Source organism: Salvia splendens, chromosome 14 (genome assembly GCF_004379255.2).
Source record: "Salvia splendens isolate huo1 chromosome 14, SspV2, whole genome shotgun sequence".
Taxonomy (NCBI): Eukaryota; Viridiplantae; Streptophyta; class Magnoliopsida; order Lamiales; family Lamiaceae; genus Salvia; species Salvia splendens.
This window is the reverse complement of record NC_056045.1, coordinates 28,661,417-28,678,135: the sequence shown is the minus strand read 5'-3', so window position 1 is coordinate 28,678,135 and position 16,719 is coordinate 28,661,417. Positions and strand designations below refer to the sequence as shown.

The 16,719-nt window shown below is 40.4% G+C and overlaps 1 protein-coding gene across 1 annotated transcript; it reads right to left on the bottom strand.

Annotated features, from left to right (window-relative positions):
- Positions 1 to 2,087: 2,087 nt before the first annotated feature.
- LOC121764476 (G-type lectin S-receptor-like serine/threonine-protein kinase LECRK3) lies at positions 2,088 to 4,055 on the bottom strand. Its single transcript, XM_042160489.1, has one exon. The coding sequence runs from the start codon at positions 4,053 to 4,055 to the stop codon at positions 2,088 to 2,090; it is 1,968 nt and encodes a 655-aa protein (XP_042016423.1).
- Positions 4,056 to 16,719: the final 12,664 nt, after the last annotated feature.

Sequence of the window (16,719 nt, the reverse complement as noted above, 5' to 3'; positions counted from 1 at the left end):
GTTCAAATGTTTTACATTGCAGTTTTGAGTATAATTTGTTAGTAGTAGTACAACATGTTGGACACAAATTTGGAATGGACAGACGACACAATATTGAAAAGGAGTTTCTACGAAGATAAATGAAAATTGCGAATTATAGATAATTACAAACATAAAACCAAATAAACATATGAGTTGTTTATCTGTAACGATGTATGTCTATGTCTAGATGACGCCAAACCAAAGATTTCACTATATACTAATATACTATCCGGATATAAGAGAAACAACTCTATAAACAATATGCAATATAGAGTTGTAATCCTAGTTGCAATACATGATGTGTAGTCCCAACTGCCTATTAAATACATGAATATATTTATAGGCATAGTAAATTTCAGCACCTATGAGTCCATGACTATATATGTCGGTCTGTGGAGGTGCCACAGACCCAACGATATGATCGGAACAGTAGAGACTCGAGGGAGAATTGATTAGCCCTTTTATCTTTTTGCTTTGGGCTTAGTTGAATAAATATAAGCATCATTTAATTCCATGTTGGGCTAAAATAATTTTGGATCCACATGGTTAACGACTCCTGATTGGGTTTTGGTACGAAGTTTTTAATATACTTGTCCCTTAAATTTTGTCACATTTTTCATTTCTATCCGCCCCATAAAATTTGTCATAGTTCACCTTTTATCATATTTGTTAGTAGACTCCTACATTCCGCTAACTTATTCTCACTCACATTTTATTATAAAACTAATGCCTTTAAAAGTATTGATCCACATCTACCAACTTTTTCAACCCACTTTTCATTACCTTTCTTAAAACCTGTGCCCCGTCAAATTGTGACAAAATTTAAGGGACGGAAGGGGTAATAAAAACTCTCTCTTGTCCCATTGAAGTTTTTACCATATTAATAAGTACTATTTCTTGTCCATTTAAGATGACTCACTTTTCTTTTTAATTTATTCCAATCAAGATGACTCATTATAAAAATAGAAACAATTTTCTCTCTACCTATATTGCACTTCTCTTGCTTTACTCTCCACTTCACTTACAAATAAATTGCATAAATTTCCGTACCATCTACGGAAGAGGTCATATTCCTTGCATTACTTTAAACGACCAAAACCCATTAGTAATGTTTCACTTTAATTTATACTTGCTGATTTTATTATCAACAGGTAAATAGACGATAGTATTTCAAATTTGTAGATATTAATAATTAAAAAATGATATATTCCATGGATACTAGATACAAATTAACTACTCCATTTGTTCCATAGTAGTAGAGATATTTCTTTCCGACATAGAAATTAAGAAAAAAATTATTTAATGTGTTGTAATAAAATAATAAAGTAAGAGGGGAAAAAAAGTAGAGATAATATAATAAAAGAGAGAAAAATAAGAGTGGAAAAATGTGTTAGTACTTTTTACTATAAAAAGAAATAACTCTATTATTATAGAAGGTTTAAAATAAAAAATGACTAGTATTATGGAATGAAAGAGTATTATAATGCAATTGGAATAAATCGTAGTATTCATTTTTAAAAAAAATTTTTCCTTTTATGTCGACATTACTAATTGTTTCTACTTTTTAGTCTTTTTAACTTTATTAAATGCATCCCCTCTCATAAATACCACACTCCACTAACCAGTATATTAAAAATTGATATACTATTATCTCTCAAAAAACTCTGAAAAATATAAAAACACAATGTACAATCAATCCCCAAAGCGACCCCTTTCCCCTGATATGATTGCCAACAGCGACCACAGTTTCCCCGTCGCGCGGCATCTTGCGATCGCGCAGAAATCCAAATAGTAAGATTTTGTTATGCATACGTTTTTTTTACAATTATCTATTTTGATATTCTGTGATTAGAATTTATATACTTTTATTCCGTGGCTAATTATATTTACTTAAGTTAATTTCTTGTATTGAAAGTACTTTTTTCAATAATATCTCATCTCAATTGATGTTAGTGATGCTTGCTGAATTATGATAATTGATATAGATTTAGACCAGCAAGATACAAGAGATTATTAGAAAGAAAAAGAAAACAAATTACATTAGAGCACAGTCGGAGTAAGTTAAGTTAGATTGAACTTAAGAAAGAAGAAGGATTTGGAGGTATTGGAATGTCGACAGTTCCCTCCAACATTAGCAGAACTTTCTTCATAGTTGGACGCAGCGACGGATCATATTGCACACACCATATCCCTATCTTCACCATCCTCTCCACTTTCCTCTCCTCTACCATCTCGTCCTCAACCAGACTCCCAATCTTTCCCGTTGCATAACAGTCGTAAACCCATTCCTCAAGAATCGCCTCATCCTCATTCCTACTCCAATCAACGCACTTCCTACAGCATATGATCTCCAACAGCATCACTCCAAAGCTATATACATCTGCTTTCACCGTGATCGCCTGCTTTTGGTACCACTCTGGTGCAACATATCCCTTAGTACCTCTTATCCCGGTATACGTATTAGTCTGATCTTGTTTTAGGTGCTTCGCCAGCCAAAAGTCCGATATCTTAGCGCACCAATTCCCGTCCATGAGTATGTTCTGAGGCTTTATATCGCAGTGAATGATCTGCGTCACGCACTCTTCGTGCAGGTACAAAATCCCTCTAGATATATCACGAGTGATCTCCATCCGTTCCTCCCAGCTTGGCTGTTTCTCTTTATTGAAAAGTATGTCAGCGAGGGATCCGTTGCTCATGTACTCAAACACCAGCAGTTTGTGGTCTCCGTCGAGGCAGTAACCTAGGAGCCGGACTAGGTTCTTGTGATACATCTTCCCAATCGTCTTCAATTCTGTCTGGAACTCTATCTCTCCTTGTGCGAATTCCTTCTCCAACCTCTTCACCGCCACCATTTTCTGGCCATTCTGCAGAACCCCTTTGAACACTGTGCCCGACGCTCCTCTCCCCAGCTCTTCCTTAAAGCCATTTGTTGCTTCGGACAAATGTTCAAATGTGAACACTTTCAGCGAAATGCCCTCCACAAAGTTAGCACCATCTTGGATACTGATCTTATTGTAGCTCTTCCGCTTCTTGTGAGCGAAGATCACAGAAATTAACAATGCCAAGACGCCTATTGACATAAGCACAATGCCGATGATTAGGATGTCTACACGCCGCTCTTTCTTGATAATGCTTTTGTGGTCGGAATTGCCTCCTATATTGGGCTCCGTGGTTGTACTGACGCGAACGAGAGCTATGTTTGAGTTTCCCATAGACCTTCTACCGAATCTTAATGGAAGCCTCTGTTTTCTGCATTGGCTGTCTTTAAAGAAGGCTGCTTCGCAGTTGCAGTCATCGAGGCATGCTTTGCTGCACTCTTCTTCACTCATCACATCCCAAATCTCGTACGAGTTATCCTCCCATTCTGAGTTTTCGACCCTTCTCATGTCGTATTTCAATCTATCGTCAATTTTGGCACAGCCCTGCGCTACGAAGTTTCTAGAACAGCCAGCTGTGTTGTTGCCGGACTGAACGTAGACAAAACCGGGAAGACACCGACATTCCGCAGCATTATCCATCAGAATACAAAAGGCGTTGACTCCGCAGAAACCTATGGGAACACACTCGTCGTCTGTAGTGGACCATCTCCTGGTCATGGTGAGATTACCGAGAGAGAGAGAGTAGATGCGGAAGATTCCTCCAACATCAAGCCTCATGAGATTGATGGATCCCTGCGTAGGGAATCTACCACGGGATATATTCCGCAGAGGCAAGCTACCGTTGAGTAGATAAAGACGACCGTCGCTGTCAAGGTTGAGAGAGACATTACCACCTGCTCCGGCTGTGCCTGTGGAATAGTAAGCGTATGCCGCTGAGCTCGGGGAAATGACAGGATACTGCACAAGGTTTCCATCGCCCTGCATCGACAGCTTGAAAATCCCTCTCCCATAGTCGGTCTCAGAGGCGCTGGAGAAGAGCACTTTCCCTGGCGGGAGGCGCTGGCCCTGTAGGAGGGTGTTGGTAGGGTGGTCAAAGCTTTGCCAGATGATTCTGGAATTGGAATCGTAGAGAATAAAGTTGCCGTTGTCGAGCATTGACGCTGACGCGATGGTTGTGGAGGGGCTGATGACTTCTACATCTGGGCCTTGCCTCCGGCGCAGGATTAGCCTGCCATCAGTAGATAGTAGCAGGGAGACGACGTCGTCAGGGACGGTTGGATTGGTGTCCCTGTTTGCTGTCCAGACAACAGTTTTTTCGGGAAGAAAGATGCCAACAGCATAGCTGTCGACGTGATGGGGGAAGAATCCGAAGGCGTACACACCGGATGGGGATGACCAGGAGGAGTTGGAGGTGGGTGTGAGGGAAGAGCCTAAGGTGATTGATGAATCTGCGAATTTTTGATGGTGATGAATGCTTGTAAAAATAAAGGAAGATCAACACACAGAGATTTACGTGGTTCGATTTACTGAGGTAAATCTACGTCCACGGGAAGAAAAGAGGGCAGAGTTGTATTGCTTGATCTGTTTTCTACAGCTAACAATACAGACTTGCTATTTGCTATTTTCTCTCTAGAGAGCTTAACAGAAGTTAACAGAAGGAGCTTATCTATCTGACCTAGGTTCTATTTATACATTGAACCAAGATCGTGGCATGCAGCATTTATTAGGTAGTGGATGTCGTGGAGGTCGTGGCGACCTTGCATGGGTCCACTATCCTGCATGAGTTAATGACTGCTTGACACCACTAAATAGATCGTCGGTGTAGCGGAGGTGGAAATCTTGCATGAGTCCACTATTTCCTAGTTCGGTCGAATACTGAGACCGGACTGCTGAATTATTGCCGAGCAGCTTTTGCCGATCTGAGAGTAGAGCTTGATGCCGACCAGAGAGCAGAGTTTGATTGGTTGGCTTTTACCGAGCTGTAGGCTGGGGCCGAACTCTGTGGTTGTGCCGAACTGAACTCTTGAGTCATGCCGGACTGATACTCTTTAGCCATGCCGAACTGATACTCTTTCTTGGGCTTTACTGCTGTTGGGCTTGTTTAGTATTTGTTTAGTACGTACTCCATCACTACCCCCCCCGAAAAGTGAAGTGAATCACTTCGGCATTCTGGATAAAGGTACGGGGTAAGTTGATGTTTGTCCTCGGTCTGATGAAGTGAACTCTTCTTTGACCGGACTTGGTTTGTGTCCTAATTTGGCGAGTTTTATCGCTCGGATCGAACTTTCCGTTGTCCTAATTTGGGGATCGGACTTTCCCTTGTCCTAATTCGGCGAGTTTTATCGCGTGGATCGGACTTTCCCTAGTCCTAATTCAGGCAAGTTTTATCGCGAGAATCAGACTTTTGTTGCAGTTCGTTTCAGACGAAGTGCTTGATTTTTAAGCCGAATTGTGGTCTTGTATCCTCTTTAGAAGCTTGGACTTCACAATCGTTGGCTTATTGCAGCTCGTTTCAGACGAACTGCTTGTTTAAGCTGAATTGTGGTCTTGTATCTTCTGTAGAAGCTTTGACTCACAATCGTTGGCTTGTTGCAGCTCGTTTCAGACGAACTGCTTGTTTAAGCTGAATTGTGGTCTTGTATCTTCTGTAGAAGCTTTGACTTACAATCGTTAGCTTATATATGTTCTAAGAAGGGGATCAGCCTTCGAAGAACAAGATACCTCAGTAACATTTGTAAGAGACGACACGCACAGAGACAGACAAAACACATAGACAAAACGCATAGAGGCAAATAAAAAGCACATAGAGAAACAAAGATCAAGCAAACCAAATAAAGCATATTGACCGGACAGGACTCAAGACTGACTGACCGGACTGTCTCTTACAAATGAAACTTCTTGAGGTTGGAAATGTGCCATGTTCGGGGTACCTGTTCTCCTGACATGTGAGCCAATTTGTAAGACCCTTTGCCGAGGACTTCTGACACCCGATACGGACCTTCCCATGTGGGTTCGAGCTTGCCCAGCTTTTCTGCTCGGCTTACTTCGTTGTTTCTCAAGACGAGATCTCCCACTTGAAATTGCAGCTTCTTCACCCTTTGGTTGTAATATCGGGCTACTTGCTCCTTGTACTTGGCTGCTTTTATGCATGCCAATTCTCTTCTTTCTTCGGCAAGATCTAGCTCGGCTCTCAGTCCGTCGTCATTCATTTCTGAGGAGAAATTTAGAGTTCGGGGACTGGGTACGCCGATCTCCACCGGAATTACGGCTTCAGTGCCGTACACAAGGCTGTACGGAGTTTCACCGTTGGAGGTTGTGGGTGTAGTTCGGTAGGACCATAGGACTTGAGGGAGATTTTCTACCCATTGTCCTTTGGCTTGTTCTAACCGAGCTTTTAACCCTTTCACCAGGATACGATTTGTTACCTCCGTTTGTCCGTTTGCTTGTGGATGAGAGACCGAAGTGAACCGCTGTTGAATATTCAGCTCTTGGCACCAATTCTTGAACGTCTTGTCGGTGAACTGAGTCCCGTTATCCGAGATGAGGATGTGGGGTATGCCAAATCGGCACACTATGTTCTTCCAGACGAAATCCAATGCCTTCGAGCTCGTTATCGTAGCTAATGGTTCAGCTTCCACCCACTTCGTAAAGTAGTCCACGGCAACGATTAGGAATTTCATTTGCCGAGGAGCTTGAGGAAGTGGTCCCACTATGTCTATGCCCCATTGCATGAAAGGCCAAGGGCTCTGCATAGTGGATAGATCGGTCTGCGGCATCCTTGGGATATTTGCATGGATTTGGCACTTCGGGCAGGTCTTGACGAGCTGCACTGCTTCTTGTACCAAGGTTGGCCAATAATATCCCCATCTTAGAACTTTTTTAGCTAAAGCTCTAGCTCCGATGTGGCTGCCGCACGATCCTTCATGAACTTCTCTGAGGATGTAGTCCGTCTCTTCTGGTCCTACGCACCGCAATAACGGCTGGAGGTAAGACTTTCTAAAGAGGACTCTTTCATGAAGTTCGTACCGAAGTGCTCGGCACGTGATCTTCCGAGCTTCTCTCTTATCTTCGGGCAGTTGTCCTTGATCCAGATACTGCAAGATCGGCGTCATCCAGTTCGGCGAGCTGGATACTGAATGTACCTCGGCTTCATCAATGCTTCGATGCATTAATTCTTCCGCCTTTGAGCTCGGATCTGAGGCCAACTTACTTAAGGTATCTGCTCGGCTATTTTCCGCTCTGGGAACGCGGATTATCCGAAAATAGGAGAAACTTCGGCTGATGCTTTGCGCTTTGTCCAAATACTTCTTCATTCTCTCGTCACGAGCTTCACTTGTACCCAACATGTGATTTACTATGACTTGTGAATCACAATGGACTTTGAGAGATTTGACGAGCAGACTTTGCGCTAACTGGAGTCCGGCCAGGAGGGCTTCGTACTCGGCTTCATTATTAGTAGTGGGGAATAGGAAACGAAGTGAATAGGTTACCTCGTGTCCATCGGGAGCGACGAGTAAAATACCAGCTCCACTTCCCATCTTGTTTGAAGCTCCGTCTACGAATCCGCTCCAGCAGTCTGGCGGCTCTACTTCGGATTCCAAGGGCTGTGCTAGTTCGGCATTGGCAGACTTTTTCTGTTCGGCAATGACAGGGATTGCTTGATCGAACTTGGCTTCTGTAAGAAAATCTGCCAAGGCTTGTCCCTTGATGGCTTTCCGAGGTAGGTACTCGATTGAGTGTTCTCCTAGCTCTATGGCCCATTTGGCGATTCTGCCTGATGCTTCTGGCTTGGTCAAAACTTGCCGAAGAGGCAGATCGGTTAAGACGCATACCTTGTGAGCATAGAAGTATGGCCGCAGTCTCCTTGCTGCATTTACTAATGCCAGAGCAATTTTTTCCAGAGGTTGATACCTTGTTTTTGGACCTCTTAATGCTCGGCTTGTAAAGTAGATGGGAAACTGCTTTAGGCCTTCTTCTCGTACAAGCACCGCGCTGATGGTTTGATCTGATGCCGCTAAGTATAAGAATATTACTTCGGCTTCGGTTGGAGCAGAGAGAATAGGAAGCTCGGCTAGATAACTTTTGAGCTCGTCAAAGGCCTTTTTCTGCTCGGCTCCCCACTCGAACTTTGGTGCCTTTTTCAACACCTTGAAGAACGGCAGTTGCTTTTCGGCTGCTTGGGAAAGGAATCGATTCAGTGCGGCTAGACATCCGGTTAGCCTTTGCACGTCATGTATGGACTTCGGCATTGCCATGTTCTGAACGACTTGAACTTTTGAGGGGTTTGCCTTGAGTCCGTCCTTTGAAACCCAACAACCCAGAAACTTTCCCGAATCTACCAAAAAGGTACACTTTTGGGGATTAAGTTTGAGGTTGGCTTTCTTGAGCACGTTGAGAGTGGACTGGAGGTTGAGCTCGTACTCCGAAGTGCTTTTGCTTTTGACGACTATATCGTCAACATACACTTCAACCTGCTTTCCGATTAGGTGCCGAAAAAGCTTGTCTACCATCCTTTGATAAGTTGCTCCGGCATTCTTTAAACCGAATGGCATCTTTTTATAAGCGAAAATGCCGAAATCGGTAATGAAAGCTGTTTTCGGAGCGTCACTCTCATCCATCAATACTTGGTGATATCCTTTGTATAAATCAAGAAAACAGAAAATTTCGAAGCCGATCAAAGCTTCTACTTTTTTATCTATATTCGGAAGGGGATAGCAATCTTTAGGACAGTGCTTGTTTAGATCGGTGAAATCTATGCACATCCGCCATCCTCCTTCCTTTTTCTTGATCATGACAGGATTGGCCACCCACGAAGGATACTTCACTTCGAATAACACATCCGCCTTCAATAATTGACGGACTTCGTCATGGATGACTTGACTTCGTTCTGCCGCAAAGAGTCTTTGCTTCTGTTTTATCGGCCGGACCGAAGGATCAATATTTAACCGATGAGTGATTACCTCGGGGGGCACTCCGGTCATGTCCAACGGAGACCATGCAAAGACGTCTTTATACTCCTTGAGGAGCTGGATGGTTTTTTTCCCGAAGTAGGGGCGTTCCCGCGAAGCCGATCTTAACCGTTCTGGATGGATCGTCTTCGTACAGCTGAACTGTCATCGAGTTCGGCTCCGGTATGGCTTCGGTCATCGCCTCTGACTCCGGCTGCTGTGATTGCTATGCTTGGTGGTGCCGATCTGACTGCTCGGCACTTCTAAGCGCAATTTGTAGACATTCCTTTGCTCTCTTTTGGTCACCTCGGATGACCGCTATCCCTCCTTTAGTAGGGATCTTGATGGTGAGGTGATAAGTAGAGCAAACGGCCCGAACTGTGTTGAGCCAGTCTCTCCCCAGGATGATGTTGTACGGGGACCGAGCTTTCACCACAAAGAACTCGATCATCGTATTGGAGCTTGTAGGCGCTTTTCCCACCGTGATCGGAAGGCTGATAATACCTTCAGGGCGGGTGTCCTCCTGGGCGAAACTTTTCAGAGGAAGTGGAGCCGGACTGAGCCGAGCTGGATCCACTTCCATTTTATCGAAACATTCTTTAAAAAGAATGCTGACTGACGCTCCTGTATCCACAAATACTCTGTGGATCAGTTTGTTTGCCACTCCGGCTTGAATGACAATAGCGTCTTGGTGAGGAGAGATGGCGGGGACGGGATCGGCATCTGAAAATGTAATCACTTCGTCTTTTTTCAGCCTTTTATGTGTTGGCTCCTCTTGATTGGAACCTCTGCGTTCTGCTTTTAGGGACGACTTAGTCTTCCCGGTAGGGAGAGCATCAATAGTCAGGATTACTCCATCATATTGCGGCTCGTCGTCGTCTTCGGGATCCTCATGCCTTTTCGGATCCTGAGGATTGCAGTTCGCACCTCTCTGCTTTTTGTTCTTTTTCGGCTGCTTGCTTTGGTATTTTTCTAACATTCCTGTTTTCACAAGAACATCAATACCTGCAGCCAAATTTCGGCACTCCTCGGTATCGTGACCGTGGGTTTGATGGAAGGAGCAAAATTGATCCTGAGGTCGGCGCGCGGCCGATTTCGTCATCCGCCTTGGTTTTTCGAACATATCGGAATGTAGTTCGAAAATTTCCGCTCTTGACTTGTTTAAGGGTACGAACTGAGCGGGCGGCTTCTCAGGATTGAGACGTGGTCCCAATCTGCCTTGTACCGGTGCCCTTTGAATTCTTTCAAAAGGAGTTCGGCGAGGAAGCCTCTGATCGCTATGATCGGGCTTCTTTTCGTCTCCTCGGGATGAGCTGTCTAAAGACCGTTTTCGACGGTCTGCCTCATCCGCACGGGAAAACTGGTCCGCAATGTCCCACATTTCTTGAGCTGTTTGCGGACCGCACTCCACGAGCTTTCTGTAGAGAGCTCCGGGCAGGATTCCATTTTGGAATGCCGAAATGACAAGTAGATCATTGAGATTATCTACTTGTAGGCATTCCTTATGGAATCTCGTCAGGAAGTCGCTGATCTTTTCGTCGCGACCTTGACGTATAGAAAGCAGCTGAGCCGAAGTGATCCGGGCTTCTGCTTTCTGAAAGAACCTCCTGTGGAAGGCATCCATTAGATCTCGGTAGGATCTAATGCTGCCTTGAGGAAGGCTGTCGAACCACCTTCTGGCGTTCCCGATGAGCAGCTCGGGGAACAGCTTGCACATATGGACCTCATTGAGACCCTGGTTCGCCATATTATATTGATAGCGTCCCAAGAAGTCATGTGGATCCTCTAGCCCGTCATAAGTCATTGACGGTGTCCGGTAGTTCCGCGGCAAAGGAGTTCGGGTGATGTCGTCCGAGAACGGAGTCTTTAATACTCCGTACATGGCGAACCCGACATCTCTTCGGTACGGAGGAGATGGAGTTCTCCTGTGGTTCCGGTACCGAGGAGGAACTGGAACATGTCGGGGTTGAGGATTCTTTCTCCTGGAAGACACGTCACTACTGCGGTAGTGACTTTCATGTCTGGATGAGGAGGGAGAATCCGCCGTTGTCTTCTCCAGCTGTTGGCTCTTCTGCAGGAAGGTTAAGAACTCCTCCTGCTTCTCGGCCAAGAACAGCTTGACAGCTTCATTTAAATCGGGCTGCTGGGAAGACTCGGTGCGATGACTCCTGGAGTGGCTTGTTCCTCCTCGTGAGAACCGGAGGTAGATGTCTCCCGAGGCCGTTTTTCAGACCTGCGAGCTGGACTAGCTTCCTCACGGTGATCACGAACGGTATTACGGGTGGTATGTGATCTGGTATGCATTTTTTTTTGGGGTGGAAAAAGGGTCAAAAATTCGCTTTATCACAAATTTGGTTCTCTGGTTCCCACAGACGGCGCCAGTGATGAATCTGCGAATTTTTGATGGTGATGAATGCTTGTAAAAATAAAGGAAGATCAACACACAGAGATTTACGTGGTTCGATTTACTGAGGTAAATCTACGTCCACGGGAAGAAAAGAGGGCAGAGTTGTATTGCTTGATCTGTTTTCTACAGCTAACAATACAGACTTGCTATTTGCTATTTTCTCTCTAGAGAGCTTAACAGAAGTTAACAGAAGGAGCTTATCTATCTGACCTAGGTTCTATTTATACATTGAACCAAGATCGTGGCATGCAGCATTTATTAGGTAGTGGATGTCGTGGAGGTCGTGGCGACCTTGCATGGGTCCACTATCCTGCATGAGTTAATGACTGCTTGACACCACTAAATAGATCGTCGGTGTAGCGGAGGTGGAAATCTTGCATGAGTCCACTATTTCCTAGTTCGGTCGAATACTGAGACCGGACTGCTGAATTATTGCCGAGCAGCTTTTGCCGATCTGAGAGTAGAGCTTGATGCCGACCAGAGAGCAGAGTTTGATTGGTTGGCTTTTACCGAGCTGTAGGCTGGGGCCGAACTCTGTGGTTGTGCCGAACTGAACTCTTGAGTCATGCCGGACTGATACTCTTTAGCCATGCCGAACTGATACTCTTTCTTGGGCTTTACTGCTGTTGGGCTTGTTTAGTATTTGTTTAGTACGTACTCCATCAGTGATGTTGGAGGATCTTCTTTGAGCTTCTGTTGATGTAGAAATAAGAAGGAGAAACAAGATTGTGAGGATGGACATTTCTGTTAGTATGTGTATTGCTTTGCTGCTTTCATTATCTATCTATTTAAATGGGGATATTGCATTGACTTGACTCCCTAAGGAGAGGGTTGACTACTCTACAAATAAAAAGTTTCAGTACATGATTAAATTTAAAAACTCTATAATTTAATTAAATGAAATGCTTAAACCCTAAATGAAAATGGGGAACGACTTATTTATAGGTGAAAATTAAAGATAAAAAAAGTCTAATTTTTTCGAATTATTAAAAATTAAATGCTACATGGTGAGTGCGTGCTTTTACATTGACCAACATGCTCAGGGGCGCGACATAACATAGTTGGTACGTGCTCAACATGGTGGTAGTGCCAGTTGCGGTTGTTTGCATTTTGAATTTTTAGCTGTAGTTAAACTAACTACACTTGATCCACAAATTTGGAAAAAATGGCACGCGTTTTCCATGTAGTAAAGGATCATCGATATTTATGCTAGTGACGATATTGATGATCATCTCATGGAGAATATTACCGAGAGATAGAGCATTAGAATGTGGATGCGGAAGATTCCTCCGCGTCAAGCCTTAGGCTGAAATGCCTTGGAAATATACAAGTTATTTTATTTAAATATTAACTCCATGACTTTGATTTGGAAATCAATGTTCACTCTTGTTTTTTAAATGACCTACATTTTGAAGTTAAACTAACAGCACTAGATTCTAGAAATTTGACTTGGTCTCCTTAACATGGAACTCGATTTCTTATATACTATAAAAACTTACTACTTTGCAAATTACTTATCTAATTCATAATTAATACTGTTTCACTTCGTACTTTACTAATTTGATTTTATTTATTTTTTTGCTATAGTAGGCGAGTCCGCAAACGAAAAGAATTTTTGTATATTAGAATTAGACTAAGCAATATATTTTTTTTAAATCGTGGTATATGACTATTTACGTAGAATCTTGGAATTTTTTTAAACTTTCCTGCTTATTATTTTAACATATACTACTAATTTTCATTTATAACTTTTTATTAACAAAGGAAAGAACTTTGTCGCAAATATCAAAGGTATGGTTGTAACATTGAACTTTTTGGCAAATTGCTTTGATAAATTTGGCAAGGAATTATGGTTGAAAATTAATGTTTCAAATAGAAGAAAATAACTGGTTAAGTTTGGAGCTTCGATAAATATAGCTTTTGCACACTTTCGAGGAGAAAACCATGTGTTGAAGAAAATGTTTTACTACATTGCAATTTCGAGTTTTTTTGTTTGTTAAAGTTGATATTTGGCTGTGCTTTGCTGAAATGGTGGTACTTATATTGGACACAAATTTGGAATGAAAGGATTACGCAATATTGAAAATGAGCTTGATGCTAAAATAAAGGGGAAAAAATGCAAATTACAAATAATCACAAACGTAAAACTAAAATAAACAAATGACTCGTTTATCCGATACAATGTAGTACTATATTTATGTTTGAAGGTGATACTAAGCTAGAGATTCCACTATCTACTAATCGGATGCAAGTTATAAAACGAGAAACAACTCCATATATATAGCCATATAGGCAATATAGAGAGTTATCTATAATCTTTAGTTGCAATAAATGATGTGTTGTCTCAACTACCTATTAAATCCATCAATAAATTTATAAGCATAGTAAATTTCAGCACGTATGAGTCCATCACTGTATATGATACAGTATATACTCTTGATTTGAATGTGCATGGATTAATATAATAATGTAAGGGTTAGCTTCATGGATCAGTCTGTTGTAAACTGCAAATGTAGATGCAGTAATCCATGTAGGGTAGAGGGATAAGGGATTAGGCCATTTTAAATCCTTTTTCTTTGGGCTTATTTGAATAATTCCGATAGCTGTTTTAACTGAAGTATTGGGCCTGATTATTCATTTATATTGGATTGGGCAATATAAAATCTAAGCCTTTTTTAATTCAGTGATGGGCTTAAAGAAATTTGGATCCACATGGAGAACGACTCTTGATTGGGGGTTTGATACGATTACATTTGGGAATTAAAAATGACCAAATCCCGCTAGTAAATATTCATCTTTGTTTTGCACTTACTGATATTTTTATCAAATTTTTAGATATTATGTATGCCATGGATACTACTATATGCAAATTAACTACTCCCTCACTCACAGATACATATAAACTTTTACTGGAGTATGAGTTTGAATATAAAATTTATAAAATAAGAGAGATAAAGAAAATGTAATCCAAGCCCCTTGGCCTAGCGGTAAAGGGTGCTGGATATCGCGTCCATCCTGGAGGTCTTGAGTTCGAACCTTGGGTGGCGTAATTTGTCTTTCCTCCTTGTTATAGGAGTTGATTTGTAATTTCCTCCTTCATATATATGATATAAATATATGAAGTTAATTTTTTTAAAAAAAAAAAGAAAAAGAAAATGTAAATGGAAGTAGTGTTAATAGATAGTGAATTCCACGTTACTTAGTTTTGTTTATATTTAGAAAGTTCATAATTTCTAAAGACGGATTATTAAGAAAATAGTTTATTTTTATTAAGGATGGAGGGAGTATTAATTATTATGCAGCAATTGAAATAAATCGTACTCATTTTTTTATTTTTTTTCTTTTATGTTTTCATTAAACTATTATTTCTGGTATTTTTTTATCTTTTTAAATGCATCCCCTCTAATAAAGGGATGTGATCAATTGCTAACTAATTAGCAAATTAAAATTAAGATCAATTTTTAATTATTAAATTAGGAGATTTAGTGGTTGATATAATACTAAGTGAATTATATTTAAAATTTAAATAATTATTAAATAAAATTAACGAGTATTAATGTCAATCTCTCTTATTAAAAATATCCTAAAACTTTAAATTTACATAATTCTCTCGATTTAAATTATTTTTTTGCAAAAAATATATCAAATTAAAGGTAATTTTATAAGGATTCTAGCGAGATCTCAATTGCATATGTTCCGACGACGTTCGGATGATGAAATTTAATGACTTTTATTTCAGTTTTCGTATATGTTGATAAGCAGATTTTTTATAAACAAATGCATCAAAAAATCTCAATATAATGCATGTAAAATCTCAATAAAACTGTGTTGATATTTTCGTGTACTTGTGCTTAAATAATCATGTCATTGTGTTGATATTAGTAATACACTATGTTGATATAAAAAAACACGAAAATTATGATATGATAACAGAATGACGATCTTACCATTTTGTTGATATTTTGTCTACTGTTTATTAAAATTCATAAAATTTAATCTCATTCACTCATTTTAAAATCTAAGACTAAAAAGCAATGTTTTAAAAACCGGACCGGACCGGCCGGTTCGACCGGTCGGACCGCGAACCGGTAGGTAGTCCGGTCCGGTTCACCCCTTTAAACCACCACTGCATTGAACCGCCGTGAACCGGTGGAACCGGCCGGTCGGACCGGTTGGACCGTGAACCGGAAACCGGTTTTCTATTTTTTTTTCAAAATTTTTTAAAATTTGTTGTTGGTAGAGGTTGAACTCATGACCTCTCTTCTAGTTAAGAAGACCTCTACCACTCCACCACATGGGCTCATTGAACAATTTGAACATTAAATATTTTTATACATTAACCATTAATTTTATCTAAAAAACTAATAATTCATTTTAATTTTATTATTCTTTAATATGATTGTTAATTATAATATATATAATTATCATCCTTTAGATTTTAATGATGCTCTACTTACCACCTATATTATTATTAGTACCATATAAGATTCATTATTTACTATAAATAAATTTTTTATATTACATACTTAATTTATATACCCTAGCTATTGATATTAATGAATAATCTTATCTAAACTAATTAATAAGTACTTAATTCGTATTTAATTATATATTATTTTATGAAATAAATTTTCTTAAATTAATATAAACATTATCTATTTTAATACATGAAATATTAAATTTTTTATCTAGACTAACTAATATTAAATATATATATCTGATTATATTTACTAAATTTTAATATTTTTTATATTTATACATCACTAATTTTATATAAAGTTTAATGTTTTGTGATATATTATTAATTGTAAATCATTTACTAAATTTAATATATTTTTATATATATTTGCAACAGTAAAACGGTTAGACCGGTGGTTGGACCGGTTGGACCGGTTGAACCGTGAACCAGTAACGTCGCCGGTTCGCTTGCCGGTCCGGTTTTTAAAACATTGCTAAAAAGAGACCCTCTTGTAAATACCATACTTCCCCACTAACCAGTGTTTAAAAGTATATTAATTGTAGTACTACTAGTAGTTTTAACCGAAATGCAAAATTGCAAAGTAATGTCAAAAATTGATACTGTAAAAAAAGGTAAAAAAAATAAAAAAAAACAAAGCGCCCCTGAATCAGATGCGTTTGCGCGGCCACAGTTTCTCCGTCGCGCGGCCTCCGCCGCAATCATCACCGTCCACCACAAGGTTATATTTCACCCGAAATTTGAAGCTCACGCGATTGCCCAAATTAATTCAATCCGCGGAGAAATCGAAGAGGATGTTGAGGTGGAAGAAGCAGCCATTGGCGGCGATTCTGTATTCTAATTTCGTCTAGCATCTGCAGCTTTCGATCGCGCAGAAACCAAAATTGTAAGATTTTGTTATGCATACGTTTTTTTTACAATTATCTATTTTGATATTCTGTGATTAGAATTTATATACTTTTATTGTCTGTGGCTAATTTTATTTAC